This window comes from Mytilus californianus, unplaced genomic scaffold, assembly GCF_021869535.1.
Source record: "Mytilus californianus isolate M0D057914Y unplaced genomic scaffold, xbMytCali1.0.p SCAF_9, whole genome shotgun sequence".
NCBI classification, from domain to species: Eukaryota; Metazoa; Mollusca; class Bivalvia; order Mytilida; family Mytilidae; genus Mytilus; species Mytilus californianus.
Window position 1 is genome coordinate 11,185,110 of NW_026262745.1, and position 16,836 is coordinate 11,201,945.

The following is a 16,836-nucleotide window of genomic DNA, read 5'->3' on the forward strand; positions in this document are numbered from 1 at the left end:
CGTTCTGCTCATATGCTGCTGCAATTTGTATTATGTCTGTACAGTCGTCTGTTTTACAAAGATTATACAATTGTTTAATAGAATTTTACATCGCATATATAATCGACAAATATTATCATCAATGAATTTTCTACAAATTATTGAAAGAGTGTCATGTGGTTATTAATACATCTGCAAGTTAACAAGTAAAACACGCATACAAACTGACATCTTTGATAATTTCTTTTCGTTCTGTATAAAATTTATTGTATAAATAAAAACGTTAAAGATTACTCCAAAAGTGAGCACGTATATGCTCGAAGTATATATAGAATCAGTACACGATACACAAAATGCAACAAAATAGTGGGGGTATAGTATTAACATGAAACTATACTAAACTAAGGCTTTGATCAATGTGAACTTCAATAAAAATGGAAGATACATTAGGAACGGGAAGATAAGAATATAGTGCATCAAATACAACACCCTCTGCATAATTTGACTAGTGATTTTTTTGTTTATTACCAACAACACCGAGATAATACAACGATTAACTTAAGGGTCTATATGAAGTGTGTCTCCTTAACTTCTGTATTCTTTAATTAATTTTAATGGCAAATTTCTTTAATTTTGAATATAACGCTTATTCTGTTTAATCCTCAATAAATGATTTTATTGTAAAATTCTTCTAATATTGCATGATTGCTTTATTCTGTACATGGTTCATGTCTTTAACCACTACACTTGTACATTAACTTATTATTTTATTAGGTCTTTCCACTTTTCTGTGGAAAGACCTATTGTTTTTGTTCTGATTATTATTTTTTTTTTTTTTTCTTCTTCCGCCACTTTTATTTCTTGCGTATAAATTTTGTTTCGCAAGATGTCGCTTAGATGTTTGGTATATGATATCGAACAGTTTATGCGCCTTTGAAATTCACCCTGCGTAACCGAATACTTTTCTTTGTAGGAGTTATCTCCCCGAACACTGTTTTCCTTGTGACTGCATCTCCTCCGTAACCGTATAAGAAAGAGACAAATTTATTTTATAAAATTGCTCGTTATATCCTTCGCATGATTTGTTCAATTTTGACCGAAGCCATACTAACACTCCATATGAGAGTTATTTCCCCTAATGCATTTGAAATAAGTGATATGCATTTGTAACTGCTAAACCATAAGTGATAGAGACCTAGAGTCTGTTGATTTGAGGTCCTTGGTCCTAAAGAATAGAAAACTAGGTCAAGGTCAAAGGTCAAGGTCATGTTGTGATTTTTTACATTAAGTTCATATCGCTTCTTCCTAGAAAGAGTTATAGATATCGACAAAACAATTTAACCAAAAAGTTTGTCGCGACATGTGTTTACTAGAAAATTTTTGTCGAAATGGTACGCGTCACTTTATTGCAGGGTCAATGTCCCTGTTATGGTCGAATCAACAAATTACTTATCAAAACTTCAAACTTTGCAGCTATCATGTTGTAAATGTTTCTTATCTCAATTATCAACCACAGTCTACCACTACACCCCCCCCCCCTTTTTTTTCAACTGATTTTTTTTAAGTTATCCCGATTTTATGAAAAGAAATAGCTTTTAGAGCGTACATTATACTGTAAAATGCCAATCCTTCTTATGTACAAATTTCTTTCTGAAATAGAAATCCATCCCTGCAAAAATCTGCTCCAATTCATGTATTTTCTGAAATTAATCGATGAGACACGTGCGGTCCGCTTGATTGCGAAATTAAAATCAATGTCGTAGAAATCGCTCCTTTAAGTTCGTAAATATTACTGAAATCCTACAATCAAATTTCTAAACATGCATTAAAATACAAATCTGTGCTCCCGTAAACATGTGTACGTAATATGTATGCGTGATCCGACATCAATGACCTGTACAAAATAAAAACAATAGTTATCGTGTTTCTCTGATCAATACACATGTGCTCTGTTCAACGGTCTCCCCTGAAAAGAAATTAATATTTCGGGAGCCGGTGGTAGTATTGTTCTAATTGGAAGCAATTTATTGTCCTCAACATGCCAACCCCAGTCCTTTGGATCTAATTTATCACCTTTCCCAATCCAAACTTGAGTTTGATGATAAACTCTCATGCAATGTAGCTTAGCAGCGTCAGATGTTGGTGGGAGGGTGTGCACTTGTACATATATATTTCCAACGCAAACTTTGGAGGCTAATATTCTATAGCGCAGCATTTCTAATGTTTCAACATCTTGTAACCCTCCATATAATGCAACAAAGATTTGTTCTCCTGCATTATGAAGGCTCTCGACATTAGACTCCTGGCAAAAGACAGCTGCATGATCTTGTAATTTAATGTTAGTACTAATTTTCTTGAAAACCGTGCCCTTGCCTTGACCAAAAATTCGAGATGTTGTGTCGCATCCGCTAAAGGCGTGAATGAATGGCAAAATATTGCAAACAAGTGGTCCAATTTTTCTCCTTGTCTCTGTTATGTCCCAAATCTTTATTTTGTGAGTGTTTTGCTTGGCTTCTGATTTGAAGTAAATCTTGTTTATAGTATCTTTTAAATGATAACAGAGCAGTATGAGTAGGTCAGTGTCTTCTCCTATGACGGTAGTTGTATGTTGTGCCGACTTTTCTATTGCTGTAAGCACAATCTTTAGATCGGCATCGTCTTCTGCATGGATAACTTGAACATGTCCGTCCTTAAGTTTTTCTCCAAGGGTATTGATAAAGTGCTGTTTATTTTCTGAATTTGAAAGAAATTCATCTTTTTTTGTTTTAATTGGTGTGTCATTGTTAAAATTGACTTTTGGAGATATGATTCCTTTAGTACGTCTGAAATGAGTTACATCTTTTGTAGTTGGAACTGATGGATATCCGTCAAACACAACAGTTGCATCTTTATAGTGATTGCTAACATAATTGACGTAAGTCATACATATGGTGTCAACTGTAGCTCCTTTTGTCCATGGTAAACGGTGTATAAGAGAACCACCATCAAGTACAAAGTGGGTTTCTGTTGGTGCTTTTGGTTTAAGTTCAATCAAATTCCACATATATTCGGCAAGGGTTGATTTTTGGGGTTCTCTTGGAAGGCCCGTGGTTTCAAATATTGATGAAGGAACTCCGCATAATTCAAATTGAAATATCTCTGAAATATCTTCGAAAATACCTTGCGCAGCAGTGGTGCATCTCTGAAAAAGGAGCTGTGAATCTATTCTGATAGGTTCGCCGTCAAGTTTTGCCTGAACTTTGTTTCCAAGCGTAATGGCTTGTTTCTTTCTCCTAAACGTGTGATCAGCTATATTCTTTCCTACTAGTTCTTGTAGAATGGAAGTCCCAACCTTTTTGGCATCATCTACATTCACGGTTTTATCAGCTACTACTCCTGTCTCAATGTTTCGTAGTGAACGGTCTACCTCTAAATCAATGAATGGATTCCGACTTTTCAAGAACGTGAGAAGAGTTTGAATGTCGTTAGTGTCCTTTTTTTGTCTTGCATGTGTTTCGTCTTTGTGTTGTTCACTAGAAAAGTATCCTACCCCGGACAAATCCTGCATAGCTTGATTAATCTCAGCACATGAAAAGTGTTGAGGCCGTCTATCGTTCTTGTGTTGTGGTCAACGTTATCTGCTACAAATTGTACAAAGCTGTTGCTTACATCGCCTGGAAGGTCAACTCCTTGTACAGCTGCAGCACTTAATTCAAACTTCTGGACTTCATAGTATGACGAACAAAATCCTAAGCTGTTCAATGCGGACACAAGAAATCGTGAAGCGAAGTTGTGATGCACTTGTACTCCTATTCCGAGTTGAAGCGGTGTAATAAGTGCTCGAGGTCGTGAAGCTTGCATTACTGCTTGTCCTATGGAAGCTATTTTCACTAATGGGTCCTTCTCAGAAAATATAGTAGAAAGGAATAACAGCAGGCTTTCGGGTAAGTATGATAAATTTGTATCAACTGATGCAATGTTGGCTGGAGTTGGATAAATAGACTTTGTGGTATCTACAGATCGGATGTCGCTTTTTATCAGTTTGGCAGCTGCTTTGATCAAAGCTCTCTTTTCGTCATCTGGATTTAGATTACTTGGCCTCTGGTAATAGTCCTGAAGAATACAACTCACGGTTTCTCGTAGAGTTACAACACTTTTTTTACCTGGTATATCGGTAATAATGATTTCGTCTCCAAAATGTTGCTTCAATCTTTTCTTCAAATATATCTGGCTATAAGCATTCCCATCACACATCTCGTCCATTTTTTCAACAAGATCTGATATCGAAATCTGTTCGTCGTCATGATGTTTAAGGAAGTCGACTATTTTGTAGAAGCCGTCTTCTTGCAAAGCTGGCCTTCCTCTTTTGTTTTCAGGCTTTGCGTCCGGTGATATGGGAGAACGAAATACAGGAATATTTTTGCACGTGCGGAAGTTTACACTACATGCCTGGTGATAAACAGCATCCGCTGCATGGAGGTCGCTCACGCTCTCAAGTCTTCCGCGAACCTCGGCTGCCCAATCATCATTTCGAAGATCACAAGCATCTTGTATGCTACTCTCAAAATCATCAGTACGAACTGGAAATACATTTTTGTCTTTTTTCTTGGAGTCTGTTGCTTCATTTCCACAGAATAAACAATGATGTTTAAAATCAAAATGGGACTTTGATCGTAATTTTGGAGTGTTTGTATTTGTTTCTCGTAGAACAAGTTTTTCTTTTTTGTATTTTTTTATATCATTTGGATTGGTATATGTTTTCCTGCAGAGTTGATGGACAAAATTACCCTCTAATGCGGACAAACAGTCTCCTCTTTCCTGGCTAGCTCTGATGATTCCAAGACAACCTTTTTATCGCAATTTGATCAGCGTTGTTGGGTGGTCATCTTTTAGGCACACAATGCATTTCTCCATGGTATAGTTGTAGCTGAAAAGAGTAAGAACACAAATTATTTGTTGATGCATACTTTAATCATTATATGTCATATAACATATCAATACACATTATAATATTATTCGGAACAAGAAGAATTAACAACGTTGACTCTAAATAATAATGTTTTCTTGTTCGTGTGATGTTTCTTTTTTAGTGTGTCTATACACTGTAATTCATTTGTCCATTTCTCAATTTCTTAGGAATTCTAACCCTACTGAAGATAATGAATTATTTGAAAAGCGAGAATACCGAAGTGTCAAAAAGGATGACAAGAGAAGTTGAATCAATGGGCTTAAATCGCGTCCGAGAAAACGAAAAAGGACATAAAAACAAACAAGACAAAATATACAAAGTACACACAGAAACGAGCAGCTTGAACTAAGCACAATATTTATCATAAAGCATTTAAAAGTATACTATGTTCGATGTTTTCCCATCTTGAAAACTTTCGATTGTGTTTTACTGTAGCATATTTCGCACATTTGTTTTGTTAACCATTCATTTTGAATTGACTTATTGATAGAGCAAGATACGCAATCAAATATTTTTGACTCCATTGTGATAAATTATTTTCATGGAAATAAGAAATTCAGAATAATATAATATAGTACCTGATATAGAAATGATCCTTGCGCTAAACAATTAGCACAGTGACTGTGGTTAGCTCCAATAAAATAATGACGCTGAATCGAACATAGGTCACTTCAAGTGATAGCTGAAATAAAGTTACAAAATAGTTTATTTTCGGCAATAATTCATTAAAAAAGGAAGAAAATAATTATTTACAATTAGTTATATGAAGACAATGCAATATTAGTTAAGAATAAAGGCTTTTGCTATAGTAATAAGTGCAAAATCGACGAAATTGTAATTATGACTATCCATTTTTGTTAATTTGGCGTTCCATACTTTTTTGTTTTCGTTAGGGACGAGTCTTACTATGTTACTTTAAATTATTTTTATTGCTATATTTTGGACTTTTTTCGTTTAAATTTAGTTGATTTTATGTATAGGTAGTTGATTGTATTTATTTTCTTTGAAATAAACAAAAATATAGCGATCTTTGTCGTTTGACCTGCGTCAAGAACTTTTGTACGTCTACACTACCAACAATTTGCCTAACGTTTACATGTACATTAAATGCCGCTATATAAACAGTACTTTTAGGAAACATAACTTATCAGTACATTAAATGCCGTTATATAAACAGTACTTTCAGGAAACATAAATAATCAGTACATTAAATGCCGCTATATAAACAGTACTTTTAGGAAACACCACTAATCAGTACATTAAATGCCGCTATATAAACAGTACTTTTAGGAAAACATAACTAATCAGTACATTTCTTACCCATACATTTTCAGTACATTAATTTATATATCATTTTTTAGTAATGTTGAGAAAAAGTTGTTTACAGTACTGAAAATTTCAGTCATTTTTCAGTACTGAAAATTTCAGTCATTTTTCAGTACTGAAAATTTCAGTCATTTTTCAGTACTGAAAATTTCAGTCATTTTTCAGTACTGAAAATTTCAGTAATTTTTCAGTACTGAAGAAATCTGTCATTTTTCAGTACTGAAAATTTCAGTCTTTTTTCAGTACTGTAAATTTCAGTCATTTTTCAGTACTGAAAATTTCAGTCATTTTTCAGTACAGAAAATTTCAGTCGTCTTTCAGTACAGAAAATTTCAGTCATTTTTCAGTACTGTAAATTTCAGTCATTTTTCAGTACTGAAAATTTCAGTCATTTTACTGTTCTGAACATTTCAGTCATTTTTAAGTACTGAAAGTTGTAGTCATATTCAAGACCTAATTAAAAAAATCTCGGTTATGCTATCACAAATATCACAAGCCCCAAGGGTGAGTAGGGAATAGAAATAAGGTCACTTGGTCTTCTTCCGACCGGCAGTAAAACGCTTGCCAAAGTTGGGCGTCCGTTTGGCTGTGCGGGATGTATCAAGTTTGTAGCTACGTCCTGTCCGAATGGTGAGGTAAATCCGATGCCTCGTGTAAAGAGAGTGCCAAGCTCTTTGCACGTTTAGGACCCTTGCAACAACTCTTCGAGGGGTCCGTAGGTAGCCTGTTGCAAGGCAAAATTTCTGTCCCTATCCAATATACTATCATTTTCCAGTGACAGTCGAAATTCCCCCGACCATCATCCCGGTGGGCCTCTATAATTACAAGACCTACCTGTTGTATTTATTGTTAACTTGTTCTCGTCCTGAACATGCATGAAATATTTGCCACTGGACGTTTAGCAACCAACAATCAATCAATCATCAACAAATATCATAAGTTGGTTTGGGATAAATACAAATATTATTAATTCGTATATTTTATCAAATTTGATTCGTTTAGGGATAGTCACATGTTAAACTATATTTTCGAAGGTAGAGAGAAAACGGCGGATAGCAAAAAGCATATTGCACAGCAAAAAGCATATTGCACGGTTATTTTTAGAATATCTAAAAACCGATATACTTTGTGACGTCATGTAATGAATTTCAGGATATTGTTCAACGTTTTGAAACAAATGACATCTGTGATCGATTATTTGACAAAATTTTTTTCAAATACATAAGATGTCAAACAAACAAAAAAAAAGTAAATGAAATAACAACTAATATGTTGTTATTGTCAAGGAGACAATATAATATCTATAAAATTCCAACAAAATCAAATGTCGATTTTGATACAAATATGGTCGAAAATTAATAATATAACAAATATAGCCTTTGTATGAGGTCGATACAGGATATATCGACCCAAAGAAGTATATCGACCTCGGACTTCGTCCTCAGTCAATATACTTCTTTCAGGTCAATATATCCTTGTATCGACCTCATACAAAGGCTATATTTGTATAGTATTTTATTTTAAAACTCCATCGCTGTATGTATTCTTTCATTTCAACCCATTAATGCATTGAAGATGTTTTTTTTTGATGAACTATATGGCCACATTCTTTATGTGCCTGTTTCAAGCCATGACTTCTCATTTTTGATTGTCGTTGTTTGTTGTATGTCATAAATGATGTTATTCAATGTTTTTGACGTAGATCAGTGCGGGTTTTTTTTTATTCTTACGATTAGTTTCGCTAGTTATTAAGTAGACTTTTACAGCTTTCCGTGCGCTATGATATTTTCATTGTTGATTTGTGTGAAAGACGGAAAAGGAGCTGTCATAAAGACAGTCAAATTCAATCACATAAGCAACAAATACAAAACCATCAGACAGAGGTCACCAATACAGTTCTTCAATGTTTAGCAGTCCACAGCATACATGAAGCTCTGAATGGCTCCGACAAAAAAAAGATGTTATCTAGCTGTACAGCACAATGTCAGAATATCGTTTATTCAACTAAATGTATAACTACACAAAGACGTATCTATGACATGACTTTGTCCGACTTGGGACAGAGGTGCATATAAATGTGGCGGGTTAACCCGATTTTGTCGACGTCTGACGTTGGACATTATGGTTATATATAGTATTCTTGTTCTGTTGTTGATAGTTGGCAAGCATACCACATCTCCTTGTTTTTATAATACAAATAAACATGTATGTTATACATGCAGTCGTCCATATTAAAACTGTTGCTCTTTAAGCAAAAATGCATGGTCATAGCTATTTTTGACTAGGTACTTTCTTGGAGCACTTACATTGCAATGAAGTCTTTTATAAAGTTCACGTTTCTCCTATAGATAGAAAACATTCTTCTGATACCATGACAGTTTAATTTAAAAGAATATGCACACATTTCAAGATCTTTTTTATAACATAAACTTTGGACAAAGTCAAGAGCCTGTAGTCTAGTGGTTGTGGTTTCTTCATTTCGGTCATATTTGTTGTTTTTAAATTGTTTTGTTATAAATTAGGCAGTTAGTTTTCTCATATGAATTGTTTCATATTCATATTTTACATGTTTAAACGTTTTATAGCGACTTTACGGTATGGGTTTTCACTCACTTTATCAAGGCCGTACAGTCGACTATAATTGCTTATATCTACTTAATTGAACTTTGGTGAATAGTTATCTCATTGGCAATTATAACCACATTTCCTTATATATTTTTTTTATTGTAATAGACCTATTTGGCATGTTTGGGAGTTTCAACGTCTGCAAATATGATGCTTTAGATTAGTTTGTATTTCAGATAGCTCGCTATCGGTTTAAACCAGAAACCAGCAATACCAACATTGATATTTTCTATTCAACGGCAAGAAATTAGAACCTTAACTTTGCTTCTTTTTGTTCTTTGTGTGGTTTTAATATTGCATAAGAATTTCGACAGCAGTAGATTTTGAATGAAAAGCTGGACTAATTTTTAGGGTAGTAAGGCAGAATCCAATTAAACTACATAATGTAAATATAAAAGGAAATATTAGTTAAATCCCCATGAAACAGTAACCCTTCTACCAAAGATATTTCAGTCTATTACTATATGAAGTATAATTCGGTTTTCTTCATCTTTAACGTCACAACTAAAAGAGTGTTCAATTGCAAAAAACGGCAACTTTTTTGTCCTTGACCTAAAGCACTTAAATCCAAAGCGGTTGGTGTAAAAGAATTATTTAAAATACAGACAAATTTTCTACCTATGAAATTAAGGTGAATCGAGCTATCACATGAATTTTTTTTTAATGTGAAATGAATACGAATCGAGCCTTCGCATGAATTTAACAGTAACTGAACATATTTTAGATAATATTAATGCTTATCTAGCATACCTTCTATCTTTTATAATACATAAAATTAGAAAATAGAAATGTCTTCTTTTTGGTAGTGAGCATGTGTTCATACTACCATTCTATATTTCTATCTTGTTGTTCATATTTCTTGGTCCTCAACAATAAAAGTCAGTCCTGTAAACTCTAACCAATAATGTCTAAAATATAACATATAAGATGCAACAAGAATGCTCAAGCTGAAATGTCTCGCCTGCTTTTCTATTCATGAATTATTTTATGCTAATAGTCCTAAGGATAAAGTTTTAGTACAAGTGTCACATAAACCTCACATTGTCAAAGATCCATGAAAATGAAATCAAGGTGAGATAAACAAATTTAAGCCAGAAAGACATGTATAGCTGACAGTCATTACACACACCTAATATAGTTTTGCTATTGCTCATCTTATACAAGAAACAGACAAAACCATGAAAATTAAATATTGACCAATGAAACATGAAAAAATAAGATCAAGGTGACTTGTCCGATGAACCCTGCCAGACAGACATGCACACCTTAAAATCATTTCATACACTAGATATAGTTGATCTATTGCTTATAGTAATAGACAAAAAACAAAATTTTAACATTGAACTGTGCAAATTAGACAAATAATAGTACACAAGACACAACAGAGAAAACTAATGACTAAGCAACACGAACCCCACCAAAAACTGGGTTTGATCTCAGGTGCTCCGGAAGGGTAGGCAGATCTTGCTCCACATGTAGCACCCATCGTGTTGCTCATGTTATTACAAACCCGGTAATAGTCTAATTCTGTAGGTCACATAATAGGTAAGTGAGAAATTCACATAACAAAAATAGAAACTTGTTTTCGAGCAGTCACTTGACCATGAAAATGAGGTCAAGGCCAACAGACATATGACAGACCTTCGTAATATAAGCCATCTACACAAGGTATGAAGCCTCCAGTTCAAGTCAATTACCATCTAAAATATAAAACACAATACAAATAGTTTACGCCGAAGGATTGTTATCTGTATGTTTCGCATGTCGCAGGAGCGACAATAAAGCAAGAAGACAAGCAAATGTGTCACAGGTGTAGAATTTCATGTACATCGATGATTCGCATCCTGGATTATAGTTGTATTATTGTTGATCAATTTTGAAACAAATTACCTATGGAAAAAAGAGTCTTACTTGCAAAAGACAGAAATGAAAGATGTTAATCCTTTTATGAAAATTTTGTTAATCTACTAATTAACTTAATATTCTAAAAATAGTTTATTCAAATGCCTGTAGACAGTACCAAGGTAGGAACCTTCCCATTGGTTGTCTCGTGTCAAAAATACATAATAAAAAATATATGTTTTTTGGAAAATTCTTTGTTGATTTAGTTTTTATTTATTTTATTCACAATGGAGAGCATGCTACATGTATGAAGTATACGAACTGCATGTTTCCCTTTTGATATTTGTTTGGTGTTTTTATCGATGGGTTGCTGTCGGATTCATAGGCGTTTGTTGTTTTCTTTTTTGGAAAGGGGGGGGGGGGCAGGGACCCAGCCCCCTTTATGGAGCTACATAAATGGTTAATGCATAAACTTTCTACATTAGGTCCCACAACATGAAATGGACTCAAAGTTTGTAAAAATTCTTGTTATTTCAATGTTTTGTACTTATTTCATTTAAAACTAAATTTTCTATTTTGAGACTTTATCTGTAATGTTCATACAATAATTTTAATTTGAATTGTATAATATTCTGAAAGAGCTTGTGGTTGAGAGAAATATACACTCATGACAAGTTATTACAGGTTCTTTTGACCTCTTAAATACACCACTGTATGTCTCTTACATTGAAGCATTCATTTGTATGTTATATCCTTGTAAGATGTTGATTCAATGATAAAATCCTGTTATGCATAAACCGCATTGGACTCTTGGAATTCTTCATACTGTTGCTGCCATCTAAAAATAAAATTCAGGGTACAATTTTTGTAAAATAATCATCAAATACTACCTTACCAATCAGGGTTCTCACTAAGGAATTTTTAAAGATGAGTACACAGATTTCGCATTTTTGAGATGTGCAAGGGTGAGATTAAGAAATTTTATTGACTTATAATTTATCATTGCAGTCTCCGTGATAAAATAGAACAAGACAATTCTTCTAACAAGTTTATACCAATTACACACTTAAATTAGATCTATGAATATTTTTTGTTATTGGTATAACATTGATTTTATTATCAGTACATTAAAACCATAGTTAAAGGGGCACTAGCTGTCAAATTCATGTTCACCGATTTGACTCAAATTCTCATATTTGATTTATAACAATGTAAAACATTTATCCATATTATAAAAAGCTTAAAATAAACAATATACCGGGCATGGGCTCGATAATATGTAGCTTCGTTTCGTGTGTATTTTAGTCTAATTAACTGTCGACTTGACCTCCGAACACCTCCGATTGCCATATAAGCGATATAAACATAAATATAGATATAAATAGATATCAGACTCGTGCATTTGGATTTTTCTAGGTCTTTTAATTTCATATTATAGATTAAAAATATATGTTAATCATCGTTTTTACCTGTATAAGAATGATTTTTTTGTGGATTGAATCAGTCAATCAAATGATTTACCTTTGTTTCACTTTCAATGTTGACATTCTTTTCATTTAAATAATTGAACATGCACAAAGCATGCGGTATCCATCTCTAGCTAAGGGGTTAAATTGAAGTATACACATATATATCAATTTGTTTAGGGGCCAGCTGAAGGACGCCTCCGGGTGCGGGAGTTTCTCGCTGCATTGAAGACCCATTGGTGGCCTTCGGCTGTTGTCTGCTCTATGGTCGGGTTGTTGTCTCTTTGACACATTCCCCATTTCCATTCTCAATTTTACATATATATTTTTTTTAAATTCTGTACTTTAATACTGATAAATATACTCACTTTTTAAGTCAATATCCCACTTTACCACTAACAGCAGCAATTGCAGGTGAGATACAGTGTTCTGTGGATCCCCTTACAAATTTTTCAATCTAGATATCCAAATGATGATTTATTGTTCCCAAGTTTGGTAAAATAATTTGGCTCATTAGTATATCACAGGAGAACAGTTTTACAATTTTGGATAAGTTAACGGACAATAATAACGGACAAAAACTTATGAATATCTCTTTTAGCCCTTTGGGCCAAGTGGGCTAAAAAATATGACAAACATTTCTTTTAAATGGTTTTTTATAAATGTAATACCTTCTTGTATGACAAAGGAATTGTGTCACTAAGGTGGAAATTTGGTCCCAAATTAAGTGCAAGTTTTGAAGTTACCATCTTTGACCTTAAATTTGACCTAACATTGTAACTTACATACATGTGCTCTTTTGGTCGTGTTGTTGTCTCTTTGACATATTCGTCCATTTCCATTCTCAATTTTATGTACATGCAGGTTAAAGACTGGTGTTCAGGATAAAAGTCAGTTCACATTTGTTGAGTTACAATACCAACAATAACAAAGCATGAAGAAATTGGTATATTTTGTAAAATTTCTTTTATTTCCTTGTTTTGCATCAACTTTGATATGTATGTAAACGTATTTTGAACATTTAATCTGGATTGAAAATTAAAAGTAAAACAACTTTAATTTTATATTTGGTGGAATTCTGTAAAAAGTATAAGTAAAGAATTAGCTTCTCTTAACTTATTTGCTGTTATTTGGCTGCAGTCAATGTTAAAAAGAAAGTTCTGGATCACGAAAGGAATTCTGCAAAAAGATAGCATTTTTTTCGTTCTTGTGAAATATGTGCATATATTATCATGTAATTATGACATCATATCATTATATATTAGCTGCATAGGATTAGAAATCGACCTAATGCAAATGCGTGTTTACATGCATGAATATAAGAAGTTATCCCCGGCTTAGTATATTTCTAGGATTCTGATTGGTTAACGAACGTCGTTACAAAGCCCATAGCCCCTGGGTGTTACTAACCCATATCCCCGGACGTTGCTACCCATTACATCGAGGAATTTCACGCGCGTTTTCCTTAGTTCCATGGTTGTTCCTTATGAAATATCGAATTCTGTAGATTTTCCATGATGTCTGTATAATTAAATATGTAATCCACTAATGATTTTATCTTATTATATCGATTATTTGCACTCATTTTAGTAAATGCATCACTATGCAGCCACATTGTCAATGAATGGTACTACTGACCTAGCTATGCAAATGACCCACGTTGACGTCACACCGTTTATGATGTAACTCTCACAACATTGCGCGCCAAATTCGACCCATTTCAGTTTCTCTGTCTCTAGTTTAAAAACGTCTTATATTTGTCTACCTGTAGGGTTCTACCAAAGGTAGTAAGTACCCTACACCCCGTTAAAAATATGTCAAATTCCCAAATCTCAATAAAAGATATTTACAAAATGAAAAAAACGTTGCTTTCACGTTTAACTTTGTGGTCGAATTTCTCTAAAAATCGCCAGATTTAGACTAAGACCGGGGATAAATTCGTAATCTACGTTCATATCCGTAGATATGGATATTTTAACACCCTTCAGTACCCTGTACACCCTTCGGCTGCGCCTCAGGGTGTACTTGGATGGATACTTCAGGGTATTGAAATATCTATATCTACGGATATGAACGTAGATAACTTATAATGTGGTATGAGTTCAAATGAGACAACTCTCCATCCGAGTCACAATTTGTAAAAGTAAACCATTATAGGTCAAAGTACATGTGTACATGTATTAGATTTTTGATTGATTTTGGAACCTTTAAATACGAAATAAAAGATGAATTTTAGTCTGTTTTGTATCAACTCAATATTTAAACAGTTACAGACTTTGCAAAAAAGATTTTTTAAACTCATCCAATCATCTTCTGAGAACACGTTGATTATATTTTTTTATACAATGGGTTCGGAAAGGAATAAATTTCCATAGAATTAGAGAAACTTGACTTATCACACTTGAAAATATATATTACATGAATTCTGACCCAAAATAATGAAACCGTCAATCTTTTTTCACTCGCTCTGCATGCCAAATGTACAAAGCATGGACATGTATACAATTACATAAATATTGTCTGTTGCAGTTGACCGTAAATAAAAGGGCTTAAAATCAAAAGTCAGATTTTCTCTGCCTATGTTTCTTCATAGCATTTTTCTTTTTACTGCTCTTAACATAACAATTTACATGTTAATTTGGGGGAGAGGCATGTAGCCAATGGTGTTAGAAAAGAGTTAAAGAATAAAAAAAAAACAAAAAAAAAACTGAGATTTTTAAAATTAATTTTTCACGTTTGTAAATGCTACATATTTGTAATGTTTATTGTATATTTGTGTTATTTTGTAGCAGTCCAATTGTTTGGATTTTATACTTTTATATATCTTATATCGTATATAAGACACAGGACCCAACCTCTCTCCCTTTTTATGCTATTTTATTTTCATGTATTTATAAATTCACCCAACTGAAATTGTTTTTGTATGAATGAATTACAACGATTATAAATGACATACTTGAACAATCAGGGTTTTTGTTTCTGTGATATAACAACATAAGCATTGTGACATAAGAATTATATGGGGAAGTGTACTAATTCCAAAGTTGTTCATATCTTGACCTGGTTGGTTCGCAGTGGAATCTCAACCTAAAAAGTTGGGTACAGAGTTGAGACGTCCGGTTGGAGTTTGAATAACACCTCCCGTTCATATATTCTAATGTAATTCTTGTGTATCAATGGCTCTGATTGGATGACGACAAGCGTAAAATTCTCTATCTCCCTGTCTGTAACTAAGAAAGCCGACATGTTGAATTCCGGAATATATTGACATGTAATTTCTCAAATAATAAGCAAATAAACTCACATTTGGACCTACAAATCTTCTTTTCATCCAATTTCATTACATTTAGAAGCGGACAAGAAGCCAGAAAACGCCCGATGTTTACGTTTGATGCCGAAAGCACACCTATGACGTCACCTAAGTTTAGGCGCAAAAGAAGATAACATCATTTCGCGGAATTTGTGTTTAATGAAAATTTTACACTGAAATAATGACTAAAATTGAATAATTTGTTTATTTTGCATTAGAATAGAGATAACTGTATCGTATTTGACGCTTTGAGGACGTCCATCGGTAGTTTTACTGTCGCAAATACCCGTTTACATGTCTCCGCTACGCGTCGCCAGGTAAACTAAATTTGCGACAGTAAAACTACCGATGGACGTCCGCAAAGCGTCAAATACAATACAGTTATCTCTAAATTGATTAATGTGAAAGTCCCTACCCATTTACATATATATTGAATAAGAAAATCAAAACCCATTTATACACATGTATATTTCCAAGCTACCTGTTTAAATTAGGTAATCAAATAAGTTTATTTTCCTTTTTTTTTAATTAACTTCAATAAAGTCTATTTCGACCCTCTGCTAAATGACATTGATGCTCCCTCCCCTCTTTTCCGTGGACTGATAAGAGTTGAAAGAAATGATTTTGCCCAACATGCCCAGAGCATGAGGAAAATTAATTCTCTGCAACTCAAAATGCAGGAACTAAATTGTGTACAAAGTAAAAATGTAACTTTGCTGCAGTAAAATATAAGCATGCGTAGCAACAGATCAAAATGAATATATCTATTCGTAAAAAATTCCCCCACCCCCCCAAAAAAACATCAAATTGTTGTCCCCTTAAAACTAAACAACCCTGACCATGGCAACCATAAAGAACCCTTGTAGTAAAGTTACAGAATACATGACAATTGACCCGGAGACAAGTCGGACCGAGTCCAATCGGAAAGTCTAAAAAGACAACTCAGACCGTCAATAAGACAACTCGGACCACCAATAAGTAAACTCGGACCATCTATAAAGACAACTCAAAGATTTATTATTCAAAGAGGATTTGAACTATATAAATTATTAAATGATAAATTTTGATGGCAACATCATTTCCGCATAATACTGAATTCGCAAAACATAATAAAAATAAATATTGTATTACGTGGATACAATTTTTTATTATTTTTTTATTAATTTATTATTGATGCATAAAATAAGTCTAGGGGTTAAATTAGCTTTATCTTATGCCCCCGCCATAGCAGAGGGGGCATTAAGTTTTACCATTGTCCGTCCGTACGTCGTTCCGTACGTCCCGAAGTTGGTTTCCATTCTCTAACTTAAGTTTGCCTCAACCAAATGTTATGAAACGTA

The 16,836-nt window shown here is 33.6% G+C and overlaps 1 protein-coding gene across 1 annotated transcript; it reads right to left on the reverse strand.

Annotated features, from left to right (window-relative positions):
• Positions 1–1,555: 1,555 nt before the first annotated feature.
• LOC127715784 (uncharacterized) lies at positions 1,556–3,537 on the reverse strand. Its single transcript, XM_052221929.1, has 2 exons — positions 2,423–3,537; positions 1,556–1,591 (listed from the first exon to the last, which is right to left on the reverse strand). Exons 1-2 carry the CDS (start codon positions 3,524–3,526, stop codon positions 1,556–1,558), a joined length of 1,140 nt encoding a protein of 379 aa, XP_052077889.1. The 5' UTR covers positions 3,527–3,537.
• Between the last annotated feature and the right edge of the window lie 13,299 nt (positions 3,538–16,836).